The sequence below is a fragment of the Lissotriton vulgaris genome, chromosome 7 (genome assembly GCF_964263255.1).
Source record: "Lissotriton vulgaris chromosome 7, aLisVul1.2, whole genome shotgun sequence".
Lineage (NCBI taxonomy): Eukaryota > Metazoa > Chordata > Amphibia > Caudata > Salamandridae > Lissotriton > Lissotriton vulgaris.
In genome coordinates this window covers 1,032,256,466-1,032,281,819 of record NC_141695.1, presented here as the reverse complement: position 1 = coordinate 1,032,281,819, position 25,354 = coordinate 1,032,256,466, and the positions used below count along the sequence as shown (strand labels likewise).

At 50.4% G+C, this 25,354-nt stretch overlaps 1 protein-coding gene across 1 annotated transcript in view; it reads right to left on the bottom strand.

The window, feature by feature from the left end:
• Positions 1-3,978: 3,978 nt before the first annotated feature.
• Positions 3,979-25,354, bottom strand: part of EIF4EBP3 (eukaryotic translation initiation factor 4E binding protein 3) — a 94,749-nt gene continuing 73,373 nt past the window's right edge. Inside the window, exon 3 of the mRNA XM_086931462.1 lies at positions 3,979-4,453. Coding sequence (XP_086787588.1) covers positions 4,422-4,453 — 32 coding nt within the window. The 3' untranslated portion in view covers positions 3,979-4,421. The remainder of the gene's footprint in view (positions 4,454-25,354) is intronic.

Below are 25,354 nucleotides of genomic sequence, written 5' to 3'. Positions count from 1 at the left end.
TGCCCTGAAAGAGTGCTTTACATAAGAAAGCCAAGGTATACTAACCGCCCCTAGAGAGGTCAACACCACTTTTAATTCTTCCCTGAAGCTAGGCAGCTCCGGGGTACTCCACAACCGCCACCAATAAAGCAGCGGACGTATCGAGATAAGGTCCGCAACAGGAAGAATATTTAAATCCATCCTAAGCGGAACTAGCGGGGTGTTTTTTGGCAGGGTCAGAATTTGTCTGAGGAAGTTGTTTTCAGTTACTGTGAGGGCATTATGGGCCTTATGCTGCCACAATTCCGCCCCATAGAGGGAGGATGATCTAGCTTGAACCCTATAAAATTTCCAATGCTGGGCTTATGTTTTTTAAAACACAGCTTTTTTGGACTTTTAAAATTCCCCCAACTGCCTGGGTCAGTTTTAAGTTAGCCTTGTCCATCTGAGGGCCCCACCCCATTTTTTCGGTAGGTGAAAGACCCAGATAATCAAAAATAGGCACCCTTTCCAGGGGACCAGCCTCCATCATTGGGTGCGGGCAATTGATGGAATTAGCATTAAAAAACATGTATTTCGTTTTATTACTATTGACCACAAGAATCCTTTTTTTACAAAACTGGGCAAATTTATTTAAAACACGCTGCATACCCATAGCTGCTTTGAAAGCAGCAGGGTGTCATCCGCAAACATTAATGCGGGAAACCTAGTATGGGCCAATTTCGGGGAGTCTATATCCTTGGTGGCAAGTAAATCATCTATCAACCCATTTAGGAAGAGGGAAAAGAGGGTCGGCGCCAACACGCAACCCTGCCTAACCCCCTTCCTAACAGGAAACGGGGCCGTCTATTGTCCGTTCCTGCCATACCTAACTCTAGGAAAGGTACCTTCGTGAAGTCATTTAAGCTGAAAGCATAAGTATGGTGGAACCCCCATAGCCAGCAAAATACTCCACAGCTGGCTACGGTCCACCATATCAAATGCTGATTTTTTCGACGAAGGTTAGGTATAGGCTCCCTGCTTCCAAAACAACATGCTTCCAGTGAATTAACTGGAGCCTGAATAACTGGTCTATAGTGGAGGTTTTGCCCTAAAGCCTGCTTGTAACAGGGTCCAAATATCATGGTCGCTAATCCATTCCTGTAATCATTGTAATAGTACCCTTGCATACATCTGTTGGGATACGTATATGAGGCTAATTAGCCTATAGTTGGCCGGGTCCATGGGTGAACCTTTTTTAAAAATGGGTATTATCTCGGCCCCGGCCCAGATACAGGGGGTTTGGAGTCCCAGAAGAATAGCATTGAATACCAGTTGTAAATAGGGAACCCGCACTGCCTGTTCACTTCTGTACAGGTCTCCGGGGATCCTATCTAATCCTGGGGCTTTGTTCAATTGAAGATTTTTTAAGGCTAACTGTACCTCAGCCGCTGTACACAGTGGTATACAGCATGTGGGGTCTGCAGTTGAAAGACATACCAGCATCTCACTTTGTTCGTTTGATGATATGGTATAAAGATGTTTAAAATATATACGCCAGGCTTCCTCACAGATATTTGGTTCTATAGTGGTCCAACCCTCGGTCTTCCCTGTATGAACCAAATTCCAGAAAGCCCTTGCGTTTTTTCCGTCGAGGGCAGACTAAATGGCCTGCCATCTATCAGTTTCCCATTCCGATTTTGCAATTAAAAGATTTTTTTTTAAATCAGCCCTTGCTCCCTTAATACATAATGAATCACCCCCCTTAAGGGATGATATGAGAGTTCGCTTAGCTTCCCTACAACCCCTGCTGAACCACAGGTTTTTATCCCCACAGGGTTTGCATTTAGTAGGCCGAGTGCAATGGAAAAAATCCCCCAGCAATACCACCATTTCCTGGTGGATTTTCCCAGATCATTCCCAAAACTACTATCAGAAGTGTTTTCAGCAACAATAGCTGCCTTTTCTATTAGGGGAATAATACTATTATACATTCTTGCCATTGTGTCTGGGGATTGTATAATTGTGGCCCAGCGAATACGCCTCCCACCGTTTATTATTCTAAGATCAATAGAAGGGGGGGGTTAAAAACCCTTGGTTCGTGTCGTTTATTTGTAGATCTAACTTAATGGTCAGTGGGTTATGGTCGCTTTCAATGCGCTGCACGACCTTAAAATCTACCACTTTGTACCATATTTCTACACTAACTAAAAACTAATCAATTACTGATTCCTGTCCCAATCTTTCAAATGTTGGGACCCAGGATTGTCGCTCGGGAATCGCCCATTACAGGCCCTTATAGAAGAGGTTAGTGTAAGGGACGTCATTTGAAGCACTAATGGAGTCCACCTTTTTACCTCAAAAGTGTTAGGGTGTGGGATTGACCAAATTGCGTCCTCATCCGCAGTAATGGATTTCATAGGTCCGTTGAGGGGTTCGTAGTGGCAATTGAAATCCCCTCCAATCAAAAAAGCCACTTCACCCATGAATGAGTTCAAGAGGTTTCCCAAAGAATCCAAGGTCGGAGAAATACCACCGTACTGAGCTGGCCGTGAATAGATATTAATAAGTGCCAGTTTTTTTACACTTCTTGTATTTTGAAAAGACAAGTGAAAGAGAAAGGCAGAGAATGGTTAATAACCCGTTCCGTGCTCGCGTCGACCGACTCCCTCCCTGGTGCTGCGCACGACCTTTGGCCGACGCAGCCCCGCCCACCCAATGGAGCTTTCAACATTCCAATGTTCTAATAAGTAAAAAGATCTACATGTTATGGCTTGCCCAGTGAGCCAATATTTCTGTCCCGACAACTTGCAGCAACTTTGAGAAACCTCTTTTCTGCCTTTAATCACATGAACAAAACTTGCACTTAATGATACATTAGACGTTGAGGGCATAAACTCACACAAAAGACATGGCTTGATAGACTCTGCCCTCTCTCAGGCGAGATTATGCAACATTAGCACTCTACCATGTCCCCGACATTACAAGAATGGGCAAATGCCATGAAAACAATGGCTTTAATGTAAAGAGCGTTCTAAAACATACGTGATCAAGTGCACCTATACGATGCTATATGGGACTCCTACCTTCATGGGTAAAACAGATATCCTGTGGGCGAGACCGGCTCAAACTTTGAGATTATGATATCCATGACAAATTAGGCATAGATGTTGGGTAGGTAGATGAGGCAAGATCTACACATAATTTAGCACCCCTCCCCCCTGGAGTCTAATTGGAGAATTTCTGATGAGCACTATAGGAGAGTTTTTTTGTCAGTATGCACTTCTATTGTTATTCGATCCCATGATTATAAATGTCCTTACTACATTGTAATGTATCATTACATGAAAAGCCAAATAAAAATGGCACAGAGTTAAAAAGTCAAGTATTTTGAGAGACGCACACAGAACCGAAGGTTTCATGACAGGTTCCACGCTGAGACTGCACACTGCGACGCAGTCACTGAATGGCGTTCTCGCGCTGTCTGCGGCAACATCAGCCTACTTTACAAAAACACTGATCGCCCCAGCCATTTCTGGAGCACAAGAAGAAAACTGTCGGGAGTCCACGGCCTAGAATATCAGTAACCACCCACATCTGACAGCTTAAAATGTGCAAATATGAGGAGTTAGACCGTTGGCAATAGCCTCGTTCGTCCATGTGTACTCTTATATACCGTGGAAGATGGCAGCAACTTTCACTTTCGCCACTAGAGGGAAGCAGCACATCATAAACCAGAAAAAAGGACCTTGAATTGCTGGTCTTTGGAAAGGCTTCAACGAATCCTCTAATAACTGTAATGTAACTGGTGCTCATGTAAAGCGCTATAATACCTTCGGGTCGATTTCGCGCTATATAAAAAAAACACAAAAAAACACACAAAAACAAGACAACACAGAATGAATAATATAATAACACAGAATGAATAATATAATCTACAAGCAAAGGACTTTCTTTTATATTATTAGAAACACAAATTTTTGCCAAATATCGATTCTTAAAAAGGAATAAACAAACAAGTGTTTTCCATATGTTTTATTAAACAGCCGCTCGGATCCATATCACATTTCTTATTACATGTCCAACAGCTGCTGCACCGCAGTGTTGCAATATCCGTCGCTACTCATCTGTATCACACGCTATAAACAAATCACATCTTTTATTCGCCTGTAAAAATAGGCTTCGCCACTGCTTACCCTTAATCAGTGTATTAGACAAATATAAACCCAAATCCCTTTTATACAAATTCTTCTTTATCACAAAAAAGTATTACAGGATAAAGAAACAAAGCTACAGCTGCAAAAATGGCAGCATAAAATAAACAAACATTCTAATGCTGCATCAAGGTACAGCACAATCCTCCTCTTGGCTTCTTCCTGAAGGCGAAGAATGTCTAGGATGAACTGCAGGTTTGCACCTCATCAAAATAAAAAAAAGACTTTCATACGCATAGGCGAGGTAATTCAAATATCCATTTCAAACTGCGCATCATCAGCTAGGGGAAAAGAAAAAGAGGCGTTAGAAACCACAGTAGCGTGTGATGTTTCAAAGTAAACATGCATCTGGTTACTGATTGCAAAAGACTGCGTTTCCCCATGACCCTGACTCCGCTGTCACAGATAGCTACAAACCCTGATGAGAACAAGGGGATGGGAACAAACCAACGGGTGGCGGCAGAAAATGGATCCCCACATATTGCTTTGCCCTTTTAAATGGTGGATCAACATCTGCTTGAAGGTCTGAACCTTTAAAGGACTAATTCGCTGAGGTTAGAATGCAATGTTAAGTTCAGCAGTTAGTGCTAAGAGGACTCAGGAAAAATAGAGGAACAAAGCTCTGCGAGTCAGACACCCTCTCTGAACTGCGCTGTACGGCTCCTTCACATTCCAAGTGAAAGCGAGGAACTGGCTCTCGAGGGCACTCACAAGGTATTCCACTTTCAGAAAATAGGACTTTTTATTACGTCGCAGTGCGCTGTCTTGTTTGCTAAAGGCATCTTGGGGACATTAAGAAAGCTGACCTAGGAATGCTTACCATTTACTTAGTGGTGTGCAACTCAATTTTTCTGGCCATTGGCTGGCTTTATTTGCCTTAGGGTGGCCAGCCTGAGTTCATCACTCCTGCTGCCCAAACCTTGTTGACCGTATTCTTCCACAAACTTGCTTCTGTAAACAGGCCCTTAAATCTTGTTCTTATCTTGTCACACTTGCTATGCACTCAAAGACAGAGGTCAACTGTAAAGCTCTCCCTTCCGAGCGAGCTTGGTGTTTACTTTTCGTTCTCTAACTTCAAAGTGAGAGAATTTATATGCTGAGTATCCATGTAAGAGGGGAGGGTGTAGGATATTTTGTTTTTCTAGCACACAACAAAAAATAGTGATGATGTTTCAGAATATATCAGAATTATTACAAACGAAGCCTTTTTTCAATAATTCTGAAATGTGGTGGAAACAAATATTTGAATACGATCAAAACACATCAATACACTAGGTGATGACGTTTGCACACACTCGTTTGTGAGCAATAAAACCTTACTTCAGTGCAATGTAATGATTTTTCAATTGAACATGTGTTTTCTGTAATGGTAGTGCACTACACCATGCATACTTCACACTACGCCACTCCACTATATACTCATCCACTCTATGCCACGCCAGTCTATAGTATGACACTCAACTAAACAACATACCACTCCACACCCCTCCAATCTAAAAAAAACTCTACGACACGCCACTCCAAACTAAGTCACTCACTCTATGACAGCGATCCACTCAATGCCTCTCCACTCCGCCCGCTTCAATCTACCCCACTCCACTCCATCCAAAATACCCCAATCTACCCCACATTGCTACAATCTACTCTAATCTACTCCACTCCGCTCAATGTACCCCACTCCACTCCACCCAATCTACCTCACTCCACCTAGCTCCAATATACCCCACTCCAATCTACCCCAATTCACTCAACAATCCAATTCACCCCAATCTACCCCACTCCACTCAAGGTAACCCACTCATTCCCACCTCACTCCAATCTACCCCAATCTACTCCACTCCAATGTACCCAATCCAATCCACTTTACTCCAATCTACCCGACTTCAATTCACTCTACTTCACTTCACCCCAGTCCAATTTACCCCACTCCATTCAAATTTACCCGACTCCACTACAAACTACACTGCAATCTATCCAACTTCTCGCCACTCTAATCTACTCCACTCCATCACAATCTACCACAATCCACCCCACTCCACTCCAATCTACCCCAGTCCAATCCACCCAATCAAACCCACTCCACTCTACCACCCTCCACTCTACCCAGATCTACCCCACTCCACTTCACTCCACTCCAATCTACCCCCTCTCCACTCAAATCTATCCCTCTCCACTCAAATCTACCCCACTCCACTCAAATTCACCCCACCAGAAAACACCAACCAGCAAGGTGAGGATGCTTGCATGACTACAGGGGAAGCTCCCTCACTGAGGATCAAGAACCACAGCTTAAGAAAAATGGAATACATCTGAACTGTTACAGCAACATGTGACTGTGTCTTTCATATCTGGGTAAGAAATGCGTTACTTACCTGTAACAGCAGTTATCCAGTATTGGTGTCTTTCATAGATTCACATGCCTGAATCATTCCCCGTCGTCGAGACGGGAGCCCCGGTAATAGAAAAGTAATGTCCTATAGACATACATAGAGAAAAATAGGCCTAAGGGCCTTGCCTTAGTAGCCTATCTATGTCCTTTTGTAAAAAGGACCAAAACTCCTAAAGGTAGCCAATCAGCTACCACCTCCCTCTAGAACCTTCCTGCCAGGAGCCTCAGTCTCTCAGATTTTCATACGCACCAAGCTAGGTAGACGTAACATATGCTCTGTAGTGAGAGATGAGACCTTCCTGGGGAGGTGGGAGGGTTGCATGTGAATCTATGAAAGACACCAATACTGGATAACTGCTGTTACAGGTAAGTAACGCATTTCTTATCCAGTATTATGGGTGTCTTTCATAGATTCACATGCCTGAATCAGAATAGCAAGCAATACATTATGCACATATGCGATGGAATATAACAGTCTGAGATAATACATATCATGTGACTAGATACCATCAGTAATATAAAGAGTAAAGTAAAGAAATGTGCATACCATTGCAGGACGGTGGGAAGTAGGAAGGCTCATCTTACTGGAATAGATGGCGAAGTACAGCTTGGCCCACAGCTGCATCCTGCATCAGTTCCGTGTCCAGGCAGTAGTGTCTGGTAAAGGTGTGCGGCGATTTCCAGGTGGCCGCCCTGCAGATGTCCAGAATCGGTACTCCAGCGAATAGTGCTGCCGATGTGGACACAGCTCTCGTGGAATGTGCTCGGACTGTGGAATGTAATGGACGTCCGGCTTTGTCATGACAAAATGCAATTGCCGCCGATATCCATCTGGAAATGGTTTGTTTGGAGAGTGGCATGCCTTTTCTTGGCCTGCTGAAGGCAACGAAAAGTTGTTTTGTCTTTCTGAAATCTTTCGTTTTGTCCAGGTAAAATTTTAGACATCTCTTAATGTCCAAAGAGTGAAGAGATCTTTCAGCTACCGTGCTTGGGTTCGGGAAGAATGAGCGAAGCACAAGCGGTTCATTTAGATGGAAGTCCGAGGGGACTTTAGGAATGAAACGGGGGTTGGTTCTTAAAATGACTCTGTCCTCTCTAAATTGCAAGAAAGGATCCTGTATCGAAAGAGCTTGCAACTCACTGACTCTTCTGGCTGATGTTAAAGCTAAAAGAAGTGCAGTTTTCCATGAAATGTATTTGATATCAGCCCTATGGATAGGTTCAAATGGATGCTTCATTAATTGATTGAGGACAATATTCAGATGCCACGTTGGTGGTATTCGTCTTGGTATAGGGAAAGATCTGTAAAGCCCCTTAAGAAACTGTTTTATCAGTCTGTTGGACCATAGTGAAGGACCTTTTGAAGTCCTCGTGAAGCGTGAGATTGCTGCCAGGTGTACCCTGATGGAAGCATGCGCAAGACCTGCTTGAGCCAGATGTAGCAGATAAGGCAGTATCTGCTCTGGAGTGATCCTGAAGGGATGTATATTGTTGTCTTTACACCAAATACAAAAGCGTTTCCATTTCAAGGAATAAGTTTTGTTCGTGCTACCTGCTCTTGCTTTAGCTAGGACTTCTTTGCACTCCTGCGGGATGCGTAGGTGACAGAATTCTCGGTACTCAGGAGCCAAGCCGATAATCTGAGAGATTTCAGATTCGGGTGGAGTATCTGGCCTTTGGACATCGAGAGTAGAGAAGGATGTTGATGCAGTTGGATTGATGGTCGGACTGAGAGGCGACGGAGGTCCGTGAACCAATGTTGTCTTGGCCAGTGTGGGGCAATGAGAATCAATGTGCAATGTTCCATTTTCATTTTCCGGATGACTCTGCTTATCAGGGGAAATGGCGGAAATGCGTACGCAAACACGTTGCGCCATGCGATGGAAAATGCATTTCCTAATGACCTTTTTTGGGGATGCCAACTTGCGAAGCTGTGGCATTTCTTGTTCTCCCTGGTGGCGAAAAGGTCTATTTGCGGTTTTCCCCATGCCGAGAAGATGTTGTCTAGAACTTGTTGGTCCAGTTCCCATTCGTGGGACAGTGACCTCTGTCTGCTGAGAGCGTCTGCTATGACGTTGTCTTTTCCTGGGACATACTCCGATGTTAAAGTGATGTTGTTGAGTAGTAGCCAGTTCCAAATTTTTTGTGATTCGCGAGACAGTGTCAGCGAGCGTGTCCCTCCCTGCTTGTTTAAGTAGTGCATTGTGGTCGTGTTGTCCGTCCTCACGAGCACTGCTGAGTTTTTGATGCGAGGGAGGAATGCCTGTAAAGAGTGAAGGACTGCTCGTAGTTCTAGGAGGTTGATATGCAGAGCCTTCTCTTGCTCTGACCATCTGCCGCTGATTTGTAAGTCTTGAAGGACTGCACCCCATCCTTCGAGAGATGCGTCCGTCGTTATGACGTGTGGAGTTTCTGGTAACAAGAACGTGAGACCTTTGGATAGGTTCTTGTTCTTCATCCACCAATCCAGCGTCTCGGATATTTGTCGAGTGATGACTATGTGATCCTCGAAGGAATCTGTACATTGGGTCCACTGTTTGGTCAGGGCCTCCTGAAGGGGGCGCATTCTGAGCCGACAGTGAGGGATGAGTAGTATGCAGGAAGACATCATCCCTAGAAGAGATTTGAAAATCCGTACTTTGATGGTTTGTTTTGAAGATATTGCGGTAGCTAGAGTCATCAGTTTGTGTTTTCTTTCTTGAGACGGGAAAGCTTTGGAGGAAATGGTGTTTATAGTGGCCCCCAGGAATGTGATAATCCTGGTGGGTTGTAAAGCAGATTTCTCGAAGTTGAGAGTCAAACCCAGGTTCCGGAAAATATCGAGACAGGCGTTGGAAGACTGTTGCGCGTCTGTGAGAGACGGTGCTTTCACCAGCCAGTCGTCCAGGTAGGGGAAGACTTGGTGATTTTGTTGTCTCAGGAAAGCTGCCACAGGAGCCAGGCATTTTGTAAAAATGCGTGGCGCTGATTTGAGGCCGAATGGGAGGACACAAAATTGGAAGTGGAGACCTGCTACTTCGAATCGTAGGAATTTTTTGTGTCGTCTGTGTATTGGGACATGGTAATATGCATCTTGCAGGTCCAAAGACGTCATAAAGTCTCCTTCCTCCAGGGAACCTAAGATTTCCTGGATAGTCACCATTCGAAACGATTGGCTTTTCAGGAAGGCATTGAGCGCCCTGAGATCCAGAATGGGCCTCCATTTCTTCTTTTTCTGCTGGATTAAAAAGAAGCGGGAATAAAATCCCTTTCCCTTTTGAGCTGATGGGACTCGCTCTATTGCTCCCTTTTTTATCATGGAAGAGATTTCCTTTAGTAACATACGAAGGTGTTTGTGATGATGTTTGTGAGGAGGAGTTAACGGTGGGATGGAGTTGAATTCCAAGGTGTGACCGTGTTGGATTAATTGTAGTACCCACCGATCTGTCGTAATCGATTTCCAATTGTGGAGGAAATGTGTCAATTTGCCTCCAATTTTGAGCGGACAGGACGGTGAGGGGACTGGCTGCGGGAAATGGTCATTGTCTTCCGCCAGCCGTTTTCTTTTGGGATTTGCCCCTGAAGTTCGATCTCCCGTAGGAGGTCTGGCGACTTTGTTGTTGCTGTCGCTGCTGATATTGTGGGCGATTTTGATTGTATGAGTATGTGGATTTTCCTTGATAGGATCCTCTGTATGTGGATTGTCCTCTTCCTCTGTGCCCTCGAAAGGACTGGTTTCTGAATTGTAAAGTCCCGAGAGCCCTTGCTGTGTCGGTGTCTTTCTTTATCGTCTGCAAGGCTTCATCTATTTTTGCTCCAAATAGTTGTTGACCGTCATAGGGCATATCTACAACTTTGGTTTGGACCTCTTGTCTGAAGGATGTCGCCTTGAGCCATCCTTGTCTGCGCAGAACTGCGGCGCCTGCCAGCTGTCTGAAGCCTGTCATGGCGACATCGACAGCTGAATCTATGATTTCCGATGCTGACATTTGACCTTCATGAAGGAGTGCCTGGACCTCATCTTTCAAGTTGTCAGGTACATGCGTGAGATACGGAGCAATATCTTCCCATAGTTGCCTATTGTATCTGCCTAGCAGAGCAATGGCGTTGGCTACTTTGACCGTCATGGCTGACGTTGTGGAGAAGCGTTTGCCTATGCCATCTAATTTCCTGCCCTCCTTGTCTGGTGGTGCTGACAGTGGCGAGGATGGGTTTCTGGAGTTTTTCTGGGCGGCTTGAGTGACGACCGAATCTGGTTTAGGATGTGAATTAAAGCAAGTGGGTGCCGTTGACGGAGCCCTATATTTTTTATCCAGTCTAGGGACCACTATTGAAACAGATGCAGGTGTTTGCATGAGTTGTAGCCCCTGATCCCAGATGTGATCTATTATGGGAATGGACCTTGCCTCTTTCTTTATAGGATCTTTAAAGTCATATAAGAAACAGTCCGTTACTTTTGTTTCCATTGTCATGTGAAATCTAGTGGCCACTCTCTCTATTAAATTGTGGAATCCACCGATATCCACTGGTGGAGAATCTGACGTGCTGGGTTCCGGTGTGGCCGGAGAATGAGCAACGTAATCCTCGTCATCCCTGTTTTGAGAGAGGTCATCTCTAACTTCACCTTCCTCAGGAGGTTCGTCGTCCTCATCAGAGGATTGGATGTTGTGAATCTGTTCACTCTCTTGAGGAATAACCAAAGGCGCTGGTCTTGACCTTGGTGATTTTTGCTGCTTGGAAGATTCCTGAGAATTGTCTTTTGAAGCAGTCGTTGAGGATTCTGGGAATCGTTTTTTGTAGTCCGTGATCAGGAATTGAAGATCAGTGACTATCTCAGCCGGTAATACGATCATTGGAGTGACTCGAGTATGTACTTGAGCCTGAACAGTTTCCTCCGTAAAAATAACATCATCCCCGTCATCGTCAGTACTCTGGCATTTGACATTGAGATCTGACGGACTAGTAGCTTGTTCGAATTGTTCATCGTCCGATTCGTCATCTTGTAGTATGCGAGAAGGGAGCAGTGTTTGAACCCTACTGGGTGATGTTAAATCGGGCGTAATAGGGAGTTTGGTGACCTTTTTTGATGGAACTAACTCCGATGTTTTCCATGGCGTCGACGATGTCGTCGTCGACGAGGTCGTCGTTGGAGCCGTCGACGGCATCGACGTCGACCGTTTTTCAAGCGTCGACTGTCCCTTCGCCGATGAAGCTGTCGTCGACGGGGCGGGCGTCGACGGTGTGGCCGTCGAGGGTGTCTTCGTCGACGTGATTGTCGACGGTGCCTTCGCCGTCGTCGAGGTGGTCGTCGACGGTACTTTCGCCGTCGTCGATGCGGTCGTCGACGGCACTTTCGTCGTCGGCAGCGTAGTAGCCGTCGACGGTGCATTTGTAATCGGCGGTGCTCCTACCGTCGTCGGTGTCTTCGTCGACGATGCTGTTGGCGTCGACTGAAGTCTCGTCGACGATGAAGGTGTTTTTGTCGACGTCGACAGAGATGACGACGGAGTTTTGACAAATGACTGCTGCTTTTTAATAAGTATAATCGACGATATTGGCTTACCCGTCGTCGACGAGTGGGTGGTCGTCGTCGTTGAAGTCAAGGCTGACGATGCCACCGTCGTCGAGACTGTCGTCGTCGATGTGGAGACATATTTCGTTTTTCTTGAAGAGAACGTCATAGAAGTAGACGACGTGGACTGCAATGGCTTTCTGAAGGTTGCAGCATCCTTCACAGACGTGTCAGATCTTGCCTCAGAAGACTTTGAAGCAGTCTTTTTGTGAGGGACGTCTGAATGGCCAGGGGAAGCCTCCCTTGGCCTTTTCAAGGACAGTTTCGAAGAAACTGAAGCCATTTCACTGCCCTCCGAGGAGAGCGCCTCATCATCTCTGGTTTTGAGTCTGCTTAACCAGAGGAGCAGTCTTCCTTCTCTATCCTTAAGGGTTTTGGCAGAGAATGTTCTACATACCCTGCAGTCCTTTACTTTATGGTCAGGGTAGAGGCAGTAGAGGCAAGTCTCATGCTTGTCGTCGACGTGCAGTCTCTTCTTGCCACAAGAAGAACAGGCTCTGAAGAGTCCTTTTTTCTGTTGTTCAGTCATAGTTGAAGTATAATCCAAGGTTTTTGAAGAAAAGGAGAGAAATTGAAGAAACCTGAGGAGAGCTCAGGTGGGGACTCCCTAGCACAACGTGCGGTAGAAAATCTGAGAGACTGAGGCTCCTGGCAGGAAGGTTCTAGAGGGAGGTGGTAGCTGATTGGCTACCTTTAGGAGTTTTGGTCCTTTTTACAAAAGGACATAGATAGGCTACTAAGGCAAGGCCCTTAGGCCTATTTTTCTCTATGTATGTCTATAGGACATTACTTTTCTATTACCGGGGCTCCCGTCTCGACGACGGGGAATGATTCAGGCATGTGAATCTATGAAAGACACCCATAATACTGGATAACTTTATGGGCTCTGGGTGTTGATTCAGAAGCAGTCTTTCAACTGCTTACTTTATTTTTTAGGTGAGTCGTACTCCCTTAACCAACATGGCACTTTGCCAGGAAGGTCAAGCTGGCTCCTTTAAGCACTCGGTGCACTCTTTCCAAACGTTCTTCCAGTTGGCATTGTAAACAGCAGAAGTGTCAGATATTCCATATAATATTAATCCTATGCAGTCTCCAACTTGTTGAACAGCTTCTCAAAGGTACAAGGGCATTTTTGCGTCAAGAAGGGCAGATCTCTGAATGATAATGCATCTCTGCTGTGGAAAATGGAGGTCCACTGTTTCATCTGTCTAGACAATGTTCCATTGCCCACTGACTAAGCTGAAAGTGCTTGGAAGCATATAGGTTCTCGAAAAAAGATTGCCAGTTTAACCATAAGCTTATGCTATCCTGTTCAGTGTTTATTTTTTGCGGTTTCTGAGATGTTTTCTCTATATTTTCATAACCTGTTGAGTCAGTGGTTAACAGTATTTATTCAACCCCCTAAAACAGTAAATAAAACTGTTCCCAAGGTTTACAAAAGATGTTGTTTTCCTGCATTGATTGTTATAAATCATATATTTCATTTAAAGGAAAAGTAAAGTAGTGTGCGTAGCGTCTTCCCATTGGCAGCATGTCCAAAGGACCTCTGGTGCACCTTTTTATGCATAGAAAGCCTATGTATTGGACTCTCACTCACACTCGCATCTCATTACTCCCTCTCACTCACTGTCAGGAGGTTTACAGGACTTTTAATAGATTAAAAAAGTAATAAGTATATTATATTCAAATGTTTTACTACATTCCTGGACACAGTTGGGTCATATACCTACTCTTTATTGAATATTAAGACATCGTAGGTTCGTCAACCCTGCCAACAATTTAGCACCCTGTGAAACCTTTAAAATGATGAATTACGGGGGCGTGGCCAAGATGGCGGGCTGAGAGGACGCACTTGCCGTGAGCTCCCGAGCCCCTGGAAACCCTGCACCGCTTATATCCGCTGATCCCCCCCGGATCGAGCGGTAACCGCACCTGGTGACCCCCGCGGTGGTGTGGAGCAGTCGGCGAGCCCCAGGTGTCCCGCCGCGGTGGTGATTCCGGCCGGATACCGCCTGAGACGGCGCCCGCTGATCGACTTGTGGGAAGCCCGAGAGCCGCGAGACCTTCAGGCTTGGGGTCCCGGCGGCGTGATCCGGCGATTGCGAGTGGCCTGTCGGAGTGCCTGCGCTGCAGCGATCGAGTGGGTGCCGAGGCGGCCTTTGCCGGCGGAGCGGAGACGAGCGGAGAACGGCGACGGAGGCGTAGCTGGCCTACGACTACTACGCAAGACCGGGGCTCGAGAACGCCTGCTCCACGTGGCTGCTCCGGCCCACCCCTGGCCGTGGCGGAGTAGAGTCGCGCCTCCGGAGTACTTGCACGCCCAGGCGAGCCGGCCCCAGTTGTCACTCGCCCTGCGGGCCTGCCCTTCGACTGTGTGCATCGCATTTGGACCCGGGACGGAGGTAGGCCTCGTTCCCTGGGCGTTGGCCCCATTGACTGTACTGGGCGGCCATTTTGGAGACCTCTGACCGGCCGCCCAGCCTTGATCCGGGCCTCAGCGCTGCAGTGCTTCCTGACCGACGACGGAGTGCCCGACCGGCTTCCGCTGCTCAGCGGCCCTGACCTTAGGCGCCTCTTTACCAAGCTGCGGCCATCGGTGACTCCCGCCCGCCAAGATGTCGAATGCCAGGGGTCAGAGGAGGGGCGACCGAACTTTGCCGGACATGTTGGGACGTGGTGCCCTGCGAAGCGGGGGGAGCCAGGCCGCCCCGAGCTCCCCGGCCCATTCCAGAGGTGCTGACGGCGGAGAGCCCCCAGTGACTCGATCGTTCCTGGAGTCGCTGTTTAGCTCCCTGAGGGAGGATTTTCAGACTTTGAAGCAAGAGGTGGCCGGAGAGGTCCGGGAAGTCCGGAGAGAAGTGGACTCCCTGGGGGAGCGAGTTAACACTGTGGAGGAGGCTGGTCATTCCAGACATGAAGAGATCACCCACCTGCAGCAGGAGGTCCTGCGGCTGCGGGAGCAACAGATTGAGCTGCAGGCCCACGCCGAAGACCTCGAAAACCGGTCCAGGCGGAACAATATCAGGGTCCGGGGCGTCCCGTCCAACGAGGAGGGTGACGACGTGACCGCCTACCTGGAGGCCCTCTTCCGCGCAATCTTGGGGGAGTCAGAGGACTTTCAAGTCCGCATCGATAGGGCGCACAGGGTGGGCCGCCCTCGCAGAGCCTCGGCGCCCCCCCCGGAAATTTTGGCCTTTCTGACGGACTTCCCCCTGAAGGAGCGGATTCTCCGCGAGGCACGGAGGCAGCAGCCCTTCCGCTTCAGAGATCACCCGGTAGCTCTCTATCAAGACTTATCCACGGTCACGCTGCAGAAGAGGAAATCTTTCAAAATTGCCACGGACTTCCTTCGGGAGCATGAAACGCAGTATTCTTGGGGGCACCCCTTCCGCTTGATCTTCCGGTGGAACGGGACACTGCACCAGCTCCGGTCCCTCCAGGATGTCTGCGCCGTACTGGGAATCACGGCCTCGGATGCAGACACCCCGGCACCGCGCCGCAGGCGAAGCACTCGAGATGGTTGGCAGCAGATCGGGGAGAGGCGCTCCCCTCCACCGGAGCGGCCTGACTCGCCCACGATTCGGGAGGACATGTCGAGCGCTATCCAGGAGGCCTCCAGAGCAACAGCTAACAGTGATGTGGCCTTGACGGCCTGAACGTACTCCGGGGGGAGTCTACATTAGCTTTCCATCATTGCAGGTGCGAGGGTTCTGGGGGCAGGGGGGGACGGGGGTGCTGGTGGTGGTGGCTGGACGTCCACTTAATCGACTTTCCACGGCCTTGTCCGATAAGGACCGGACTGGGACAATGACTTTTTTGAATGGCCTGAGAAGCGGGGGGCGGGAAGGGGAGTTGCAGGGGAATGTTTCGAGTTGGGGGGTTTGTTGGGGGGATGGGAGTTGGGGGCAGTATAGAGCTGGGTGTGTGAAGTTCCGCGGGAAGTCCACTCAGTTGGGGGGTTTTGGGGTTCGGGGACTGTACTGTGCCGTAGGGATGTTTGCTTTCGCTGCGTGCTGAGGTTTCTTGTTGTGGCCTCTGTGTTTCGCCCGCTGGGCCTTGCCCGCCTTCATGTGCGTTTCTGGGGTTCCCCTCCTTGATGGCTCTTAAAGTTGTTACTCTGAATGTGAAGGGGCTGAATAACCCGGTTAAAAGGCGGGCCGTCCTGTCTCTGTTGGAGAACTCTCAGGCCGACATCTGCCTACTGCAGGAGACCCATCTGCTGGCCAGGGATTGTCCCAGAATGCGCACCCCCAAGTTCCCCACGCAGCTCTTTTCCTCCAGTGCTTCTAAAACGGCAGGTGTAGCGCTCTTGTTCTCTAGGGGGTTCAGAGGAGAGGTTTTGCAGAAGGTAGCGGAACAGAAAGGGAGACTTTTGGCATATAGGATCAAGGTGGGGGGCTTGGTGATAACTGTAGGCTCTATATACGGCCCCAATGACCATCAAGACCAATTTTTGCTCAGGGCATTGGAAGACGTGGCGTCCACCTCTCATAGGCACATTGTGCTAGGGGGGGGATTTGAATTTGGTCTTTGATGCGACTCTGGACAGGTCAGTGCAACGGCGCCACCAGTTGGGAGAGCTTTCGGGCTCGGTTCGTACCCGGCTGGAGGAGCTCGATATGCACGACATGTGGCGCCGCCTCCACCCCGCGACCCGCGCGTATTCCTATTTCTCTCATGCGCACAAGTCCTACGCGAGACTGGATCATCTTCTAGTGACGGGCCCGATGTTCGCACTAGCCTCGAATGCCGACATAGGGGTCCTCTCTCTTTCCGACCATGCGCCGGTGGAGGGTACCTTCAGTCTACCCCCGGTGGCTCGTCCGAGAGAGGTCTGGCGTCTCCGGGACACGCTGCTGCACAGGCGCTCGACGGTGCAACAGATTCGCGCGGCCATAACGGACTTCCAGCGGGTAAACGACAACGAAGACACCTCCAGCGCGACGCAATGGGCTGCCCTGAAGGCTGTGCTCCGGGGCGAATTTATCGCCATCTCCTCGGCGGAGAACAAGGATCGCCAGCTCAAGAGGGACGAGCTTACTCAGCAGGTGCGGGAGCTGGAACAGGTACATCATAGAACGGGCGCCCCCAGAGTTTGGAGGCAACTGAAGGCCGCCAGGAAACTCTTGTCTGCTCTTGACACCGACCGGGCGGAGTACGCGATGCTTCGCCTGAAGCACAAGTATTACACCGGTGGAGACAGGTGCGGCCGGCTCTTGGCGCACAAGCTTAGGGTGCAACATCAGCAGCACCGAGTGAAAGAGCTGGTTACTCCTGCCGGAGAATCAGTCACGGAGGACGAGCGAATTGCGGACGTTTTCCGTAACTTCTACGCTGACCTCTACACTGGCGAGTCCCCCTCCGCCCGGGCGGAGGCGGACTATCTGGAATCGGTGTCGCTCCCATCGTTAACACCGGAACAAACCCAGTATCTGGAACGGGAGATTCGGATCGAGGAGGTGGTTACGGCGATCTCCCGGCTTAAGACGGGTAAGGCCCCGGGACCGGATGGCTTTATCCCTCTTTTCCATAAGACCTTCTGTCAGGAACTTGCGCCTCTGCTGACGCGCCTGTTCAATACATTTTCGGAGCCGGGCGCCATCCCCCCTGAATTTCTTCAGGCCACGGTCTCCGTGATCCCGAAACCGGGCAAGGACCGGACTGCCTGCGGGTCATACCGCCCTATTTCGCTACTGAACACGGACCTGAAGGTTTTCACTAGCATACTGGCAGCACGTCTGGCACTTCATCTCCCGGGCATGGTCGACTCGGATCAGGCCGGCTTCGTGCCAGGCAGGCAGACAGTGGACAACACGAAGAGGGTGACTCATATTCTTGAGAAGGCCTCCAGGATTCCCGGGGAACGGATGCTCCTCTCCATAGACGCTGAAAAGGCGTTCGACAGGGTGCACTGGCCCTATCTAGAGAAGGTCCTGGGCAAGTTTGGGGTCGGCGAGAAGTTCCGGCACCTGATTTTCAACTGCTACCGGTTTCCGTCTGCGGTGGTCCGGGTGAATGGGGGCAGCTCCCGACCCTTTCCAATAGAACGTGGTACACGACAGGGATGCCCGCTGTCCCCTCTGCTCTTCGCTCTTTATATGGAGCCGTTTGCTCAAAGGGCCCTCGCTCTCTGCCTAACCTACCTACGCCTTGAGCCTTGCTGACCTCATCGCCTGCCTGCCCTGATACAGCGCTGCCTGCCCTGACACAGCGCTGCCTGCCCTGACACAGCGCTGCCTGCCCTGATACAGCGCCTGAACTGCACATAGCGCCTGGTATCGTTAGGATCTCATTTTAATTATTAATCATTGGCCTTGCATTGCGGCGATTTTTAAAACAGCCTAAAAGTGTTTCTGTGTATTCTGTGCAACTTTACCTCTGCTCGCACTCCGGCTGTGCCCCGGTTTCGATTTCGGCCATTTGGATGTGGTGTTTACTTGTGGCCCGTGTCTCCTCCCCGCTCCCGCCTCCCTGCCGACCCTCCCACTCACTGGTAGAGTAAACTCCCCGTCCTCTCTCTCTCTGTGACCGTCTGGACCTGCTCCATAGAGGTCGCTCTCTGCCTAACCTACCTACGCCTTGAGCCTTGCTGACCTCATCGCCTGCCTGCCCTGATACAGCGCTACCTGCCCTGACACAGCGCTGCCTGCCATGACACAGCGCTGCCTGCCCTGACACAGCGCTGCCTGCCCTGATACAGCGCCTGAACTGCACATAGCGCCTGGTATCGTTAGGATCTCATTTTAATTATTAATCATTGGCCTTGCATTGCGGCGATTTTTAAAACAGCCTAAAAGTGTTTCTGTGTATTCTGTGCAACTTTACCTCTGCTCGCACTCCGGCTGTGCCCCGGTTTCGATTTCGGCCGTTTGGTTGTGGTGTTTACTTGTGGCCCGTGTCTCCTCCCCGCTCCCGCCTCCCTGCCGACCTCCCACGCTCCGCCCCCCTCCACTCTCCATTTAAGACAGATGTACCAACGCGCAGCGTCCACGCGCTGCGACCGCGCCGAAGGTGCGCCAAAGGTAAGCCCGTCTACGCCCGTCCGCGCCTGGACCGCGCCCAGCGCCAATCCCCCTGGTCCCCGCATCACCCACCCCTCCCGCTTTACATACGACGCCTCCACCCTCTTAGCACTTAACCCCGGCCGACTCCCTAACTGCACCCAAGCAGCACCTGGACACACCCATGGACCCTTCACCTGCCACCCCTGTAAATTCACCTGCATCAAGTCCCACACCAAACCCACGAACACCAAACAGAGACCCGACACCAACCACCTTAAATGCATTCTTCTCAACACACGGTCGGTTCACAAACACGCCATCGACCTTTGGAATCTACTAGACACCTCTTCTCCGGACATCGCCTGCCTAACAGAAACTTGGATGAATGCCTCTTCTGCTCCAGACATCACCATAGCCATCCCGGACGGCTACAAGATCATCCGTAAGGACCGCCCCATCCAAACAGGAGGAGGCATCGCCATCGTCCACAAGAACACCATACGCGTCTCAATTAGTTCAGAAGACAACCTCGCGATCGCCGAACACCTTCACTTCCAGATCCACACCGACCCCAAGACCACACTCAGAGGCACCCTCCTCTACAGGCCACCAGGACCCCGCACAAAATTCAGCGACATCATCACTGACTTCATCACCCCACACGCCCTCCCCTCAGAAGAATACATTCTACTGGGAGACCTCAATTTCCATCTGGAAAAGAGCAACGACAGCAACACTGCCACCCTTCTGGACAATCTCGCCAATCTCGGACTCAAACAACTTGTCAACATCCCCACTCATCACGCAGGACACACACTCGACCCTATCTTCACTTCCAGCAAGCACATCTCCTTCACTCACACCACACCCCTCCACTGGACGGACCACAGTTGCGTCCACTTCACTTACAACAAGACCACGATCCACAACCACCCTCAACCAACTTTGCGAAGAAATTGGAACAAAATCACCATCGACCAGATCTCCTCATCGCTTCTTCAAAAACCACCTGCCTATTCAACGAACCCTAACCAAGCCGCTATCAACCTCACACAATGGCTAACCCAAACCGCCGATAAACTAGCACCCCTGAAAAAACATCAAATCAAGCAAGGAAGCAAGAACGCCCCCTGGTTCAACGATGACCTCAAGAAATCTAAGAAGCTATGTCGCTCCCTTGAAAAAACTTCAAAATCCGAACAGCCAAGAAATCAGCACTCAAAGACCGACTAGACAACAACACTCGCAACAGCAAGGAACTTTTCAACATCATCAAAGAATTCTCCAACCCCGCCGCCAGCTCAAACGACATCACCCCCTCTCAAGTCCTCTGCGACTCCCTCGCCTCATTCTTCCATGACAAAATAGCCGACATTAATAACAGCTTTGACAACCAACCTGTAAACCAGTTCACCCCACTCACCTCCGAACTTGTACCTCCTCCGAACTACCTTCTCGACTGGAACCTAATCACCACAGAAGACACCATTCACCTGATGAACTCCATCCACTCAGGATCCCCGACAGACCCATGCCCCCATCACATCTTCAACAAAGCAAACTCCGTTATCGCACCCCATCTCCGAGACGTCATCAACTGCTCCTTCAACTCCGCCACATTCCCAGAAAGCTGGAAACACGCCGAACTCAGCGCCCTTCTGAAGAAACCTACAGCTGACCCCTCCGAACTCAAAAACTACCGCCCCATCTCGCTCCTTCCATTTCCTGCCAAAGTCATTGAGAAAGCTGTCAACAATCAACTCGCCGCTGTGAGAAGTTGGCCCGATATGCAACGTTCGCTATTCTAGCGACCGCTATGTATCGTTCCAACGACCCTAATGGTGTTTGGTTGTAAGTCAACCTATAGACCAGCTATCCTAGTAGCGTGGATACGAGCAGTCTAAGGCTAAAGACTCGAGAGGGCGTGTTAGGCCAGCTGTTTACCACACATGTACCCCTTGAACACCCAGTGAAAGGACACCACACAAGTGTTATGAAAATAAACAGTATATTTATTAAGAATCACAACAGCCCTGTACTCTTTATGAGGACAGGGTACTAAGCACAAACCAAATCTCTTTAGCAAATACTTCAAGTGCACAATTAGGAACAAGTGTCCGAGGACACGGAAAGATTAAGGTCTCGGGCGGACCCGATAAGGCAAGTCGGAAGCGAGGGACTCGGGACCCTAGAGTAAGGAGGCTATGCAGGCACCGAAATGCCGAGTTACCTAGCCACGAGGGCTGCGGCTGCACAAGTCTTACAGGCGTCGGGGTCTTCGCTGACGAGCCAGGAGCCGGAAGAAAAGGAGTTGCTGGCCGGCGACCAGTGCTGAATAGTTCGTAGAGATCCAAGCCTGGATCGGAGATTGAAGAAACCTGAAAGCAGAGGGGACCAAGTTCGTACTACTAGCCAGTAGTCAGAGGGTACCAGGAAGGCACCGGTTGGCCGTCACCTCGACCAGGTGAGTGGGCGACGCTAGGCTCTGCAGTCTCACGGACCAGGAGGCGTTGTCGGCGACCACGGCGGAGGTGCGAGCTGTCCCACGAAGGATGATGCTGTCGGCGTCGCTGGGCCCAGGATGGGGCAACAAGCCTTGGCAGTTCTCAGGGCCACGTGGTGGGCCTAAGAGGGCGTCTTGAGTGGACCAGGAGGGTCCGGGGTGCTTCTCGCAAAGATGGAAGCAAGGACCAGTCTGGAGCAACCAGACCAGCAGTGATGATTCTCGGATGTCGTCACAGAAGGACACAAGCCAGCGGCTAGTGACCAGACAACGTGCTGAGCAGCTAGCAGAAGGGCCCCACGCAGATCGTGGAGATGCTGGGAGGCTGCACTTCGGTGCTGGAGCGGCTCAGGGTCGGGGCTTCTCGGACCCCAGAGCACTCACCAGAGAGTTACCTCGATGGTCGTGCTGGTTTTAAGAGCGTGCAGGTTCTGATGATGGCCGGTCCCTCGAGGTCTCGTCGCACCCACAGATCACAGCTGAGCTGATGATGTGGGTAGAGGTCAGAGGTGCCAGGGAAGCCGGTTCTCGTCGAGCTGGGCCGTCGGATTCCTTGAGGAAGGACTTACAGCAAACCGCAGAGTTCTTAGTTGGTGCCTGCTGATGCAGGGTGACTACTCCTTAGTCACAAGGGAGAAATCTTGAGAAGAGTCTTGAATGTCCTTTCGTAGAAAGTAGTTCTTGAATCAAAGATGATCTAATTTGGAAGGGTCCCCGCTCCGGTCTTTATTCTAAAGAAAGGGGTGGGTACATGACTAGGTCCTGCCCTAAGGGTGGGACCAGGAAGGGGGCAGTTACACCCCTCTCCCCTGCCGGACTTTCCCCAGGCCAGGGCTGTCGCCCCTGGAACTGGTTCTAACCGGCAGATGCGTAGTGAGCACCGGGGTGCCACTCCGCAGTCACCTTCACGCAAAAGCCCTACCTACCCAGAATACACAAACCCTGTCTGGGACGGTGCGAACACCGCCCTCGACGGGAAACCCTTTGTCCAAGCGCTCCTCGCTGGAAGGACTCCCAGCAGCAGGAGGTCAGACTCGTGTCTGTGGTGGCAGCGTCCATTTTGTGGAGCTGAGGCTTCAGTTAACTTTAACCGGGGTTCACGGTTACGTGCATGTCGTGTCCCTCTAGAGGGGTGGGATGCTAACCTCATCGCCAGAATTGGTGAGAGGGCAGCACCCCGATTCGTATGACACCTTACTCGACATGCCTGGATAACGCGACACCGGAGTTACCGTTATGGTACGCGTTATCATGGAACAGCCATTGGGTCTTGATTCCGCAAACTGCAACCGGGCTCGGCTCGGGCCTGAACCTAGCTCACACGAGCCCACGCACTCTGCCTTCAGGATTGTTAAGGCCTGCCATAGGAGTGACTGATAGGAACTCGGGTGTCCATTGTATGGTTAGATATAGAGCTACTATACCTAAAGCGAAGGGTGGTTACACGGCTTCGCCCCAGCTGTCGTGCAGCCAGTTGTGTCAAATTTAGGAGGCCAGCCAGGGGTGGCATAATACATGCTTCAGCCCCTGGCGGCCCTGGGTACACCTATGCCCTGCGTTACGGGGTCTGATAAGGTGGCCCAGTACCAATTGGTAAATGCACCTAGGGTACATATCGTAATTTAGAAAGAGAACAGCCAGGCTGTGGGTTTGATTAGCAGGCCCACAGCCAGAGAAAGTCGTAAACCAGTGAAACAAAAGCAAAAAATCTGGGTGATCATAGGATTGCAGACCCTACTCTCCTACAGCCGCCTTCCTCGAAACCAACAAATCACTCGACTCCTCACAATCTGGCTTCCGAGCCAAACACAGCACTGAAACCGCCCTCATCGCAGCAACAGATGACATTCGAACACTTCTGGACAAAGGAGACACAGTCGCCCTCATTCTCCTTGACCTCTCTGCAGCCTTCGACACAGTCTGCCATAGCACCCTGATACAACGCCTTAGAAACATCGGAATTCAAGGAAAAGCATTGGACTGGATCATCTCGTTCCTCGCTGGAACAACTCAGAGAGTCCGCCTCCCCCCTTTCAAGTCAAAGGCCTCCGAAGTCATCTGCGGCGTCCCGCAAGGATCATCACTCAGCCCCACCCTCTTCAACGTCTACATGAGCCCCCTCGCAATCATCGCACGGAAACACAACCTCAACATCATCTCCTACGCTGATGACACTCAGCTGATCCTCTCACTCACCAAAGACCCAACCACAGCCAAAACCAACCTACATGAAGGGATGAAAGAAGTAGCCGAGTGGATGAAGCACAGCCGTCTGAAACTGAACTCAGACAAAACGGAAGTCCTCATCCTAGGTACTTCCCCTTCCGCATGGGACGGCTCTTGGTGGCCAACGGCCCTAGGAACAGCCCCCACACCGACGGACCACGCACGGAACCTGGGCTTCATCCTGGACTCCTCACTCTCGATGACAAGACAAGTCAACGCCGTCTCATCATCATGCTTCAATATCCTACGCATGCTCAAAAAAACATTTCGCTGGATCCCCACCGAAACAAGAAAAACGGTCACCCACGCTCTGATTACTAGCCGTCTAGACTACGGAAACACCCTTTACGCCGGTACCACCGCAAAACTGCAGAAAAAACTCCAACGCATCCAAAATGCTTCAGCCAGACTCATACTAGACATCCCTCGCAAAGACCACATCTCCGGTCACCTGAAAGACCTGCACTGGCTCCCCGTCAACAAAAGGATAACTTTCCGTCTCCTCACCCACGCACACAAAGCCCTCTACGAACTCGGACCGGATTGCCTCAACACGCGCCTTTCCTTCTACACCCCCACCCGCCAGCTGCGTTCGTCCAACCAAGCCCTCGCCGCCGTCCCGCGCATCCACAAAGCCACCATGGGGGGGAAGATCCTTCTCCTACTTAGCAGCCAAAACCTGGAATTCCCTCCCCACCCACCTCCGCCTCACTCAAAACCACCTAGCCTTCAGAAAACAGCTTAAAACCTGGATATTCGATAAGTAAACCCCCCCCCCCCCTCCTCAAGCGCCTTGAGACCCTCTGGGTATGTAGTGCGCTATATAAATTATGACTTGACTTGATATCGCGGGGGTCAGGATGGGAGAGTTTCGCCATGCGCTCAGCCTCTACGCGGATGACGTCATTTTGACGCTCGATGACCCTCGGAGGTCCCTGCCTGCATGCATCGCGGAATTGGACCTCTTTGCCGCGGTGGCGGGCTTCAAAGTGAACCTCGGGAAGTCTGCTGCCCTCGATATCTCGCTGAATAGCGCCACCAGAGCTGACCTGCAGAGGCTTTTTCCTTTGAGCTGGTCGGGGGACCGGATTCCGTATCTGGGGATCCTCTTGGCACCCTCACTCCCCGCGATGGTCACGGCCAATTACACGGCTTTGAGTACGAAAATCAGAGAGGAATTGGCCCGGTGGGATAAGGGCACGTTATCGCTGCTGGGCAGGGTGGCCGCAGTGAAGATGACCCTTCTACCTCAGGTGCTGTACCTGTTTAGGACGCTCCCGCTGCAGCCCCCCAAAGGATGGCTCGCGGAGACTCAATCGGCCATCGCACGTTTTGTGTGGCAGGGCCGTAGGCCTCGGATCAAACGGACCATAGCTACGCTGGCGCCTGAGTCTGGAGGACTAGGGATACCAGACTTGCAGAAATATTTCCAGGCCGCCCAATTGCGCTATTTGGTGGAGTAGAGCCGGTGGGAGTCGGATAAACACTGGCTGTTTCAGGACCAGGCGG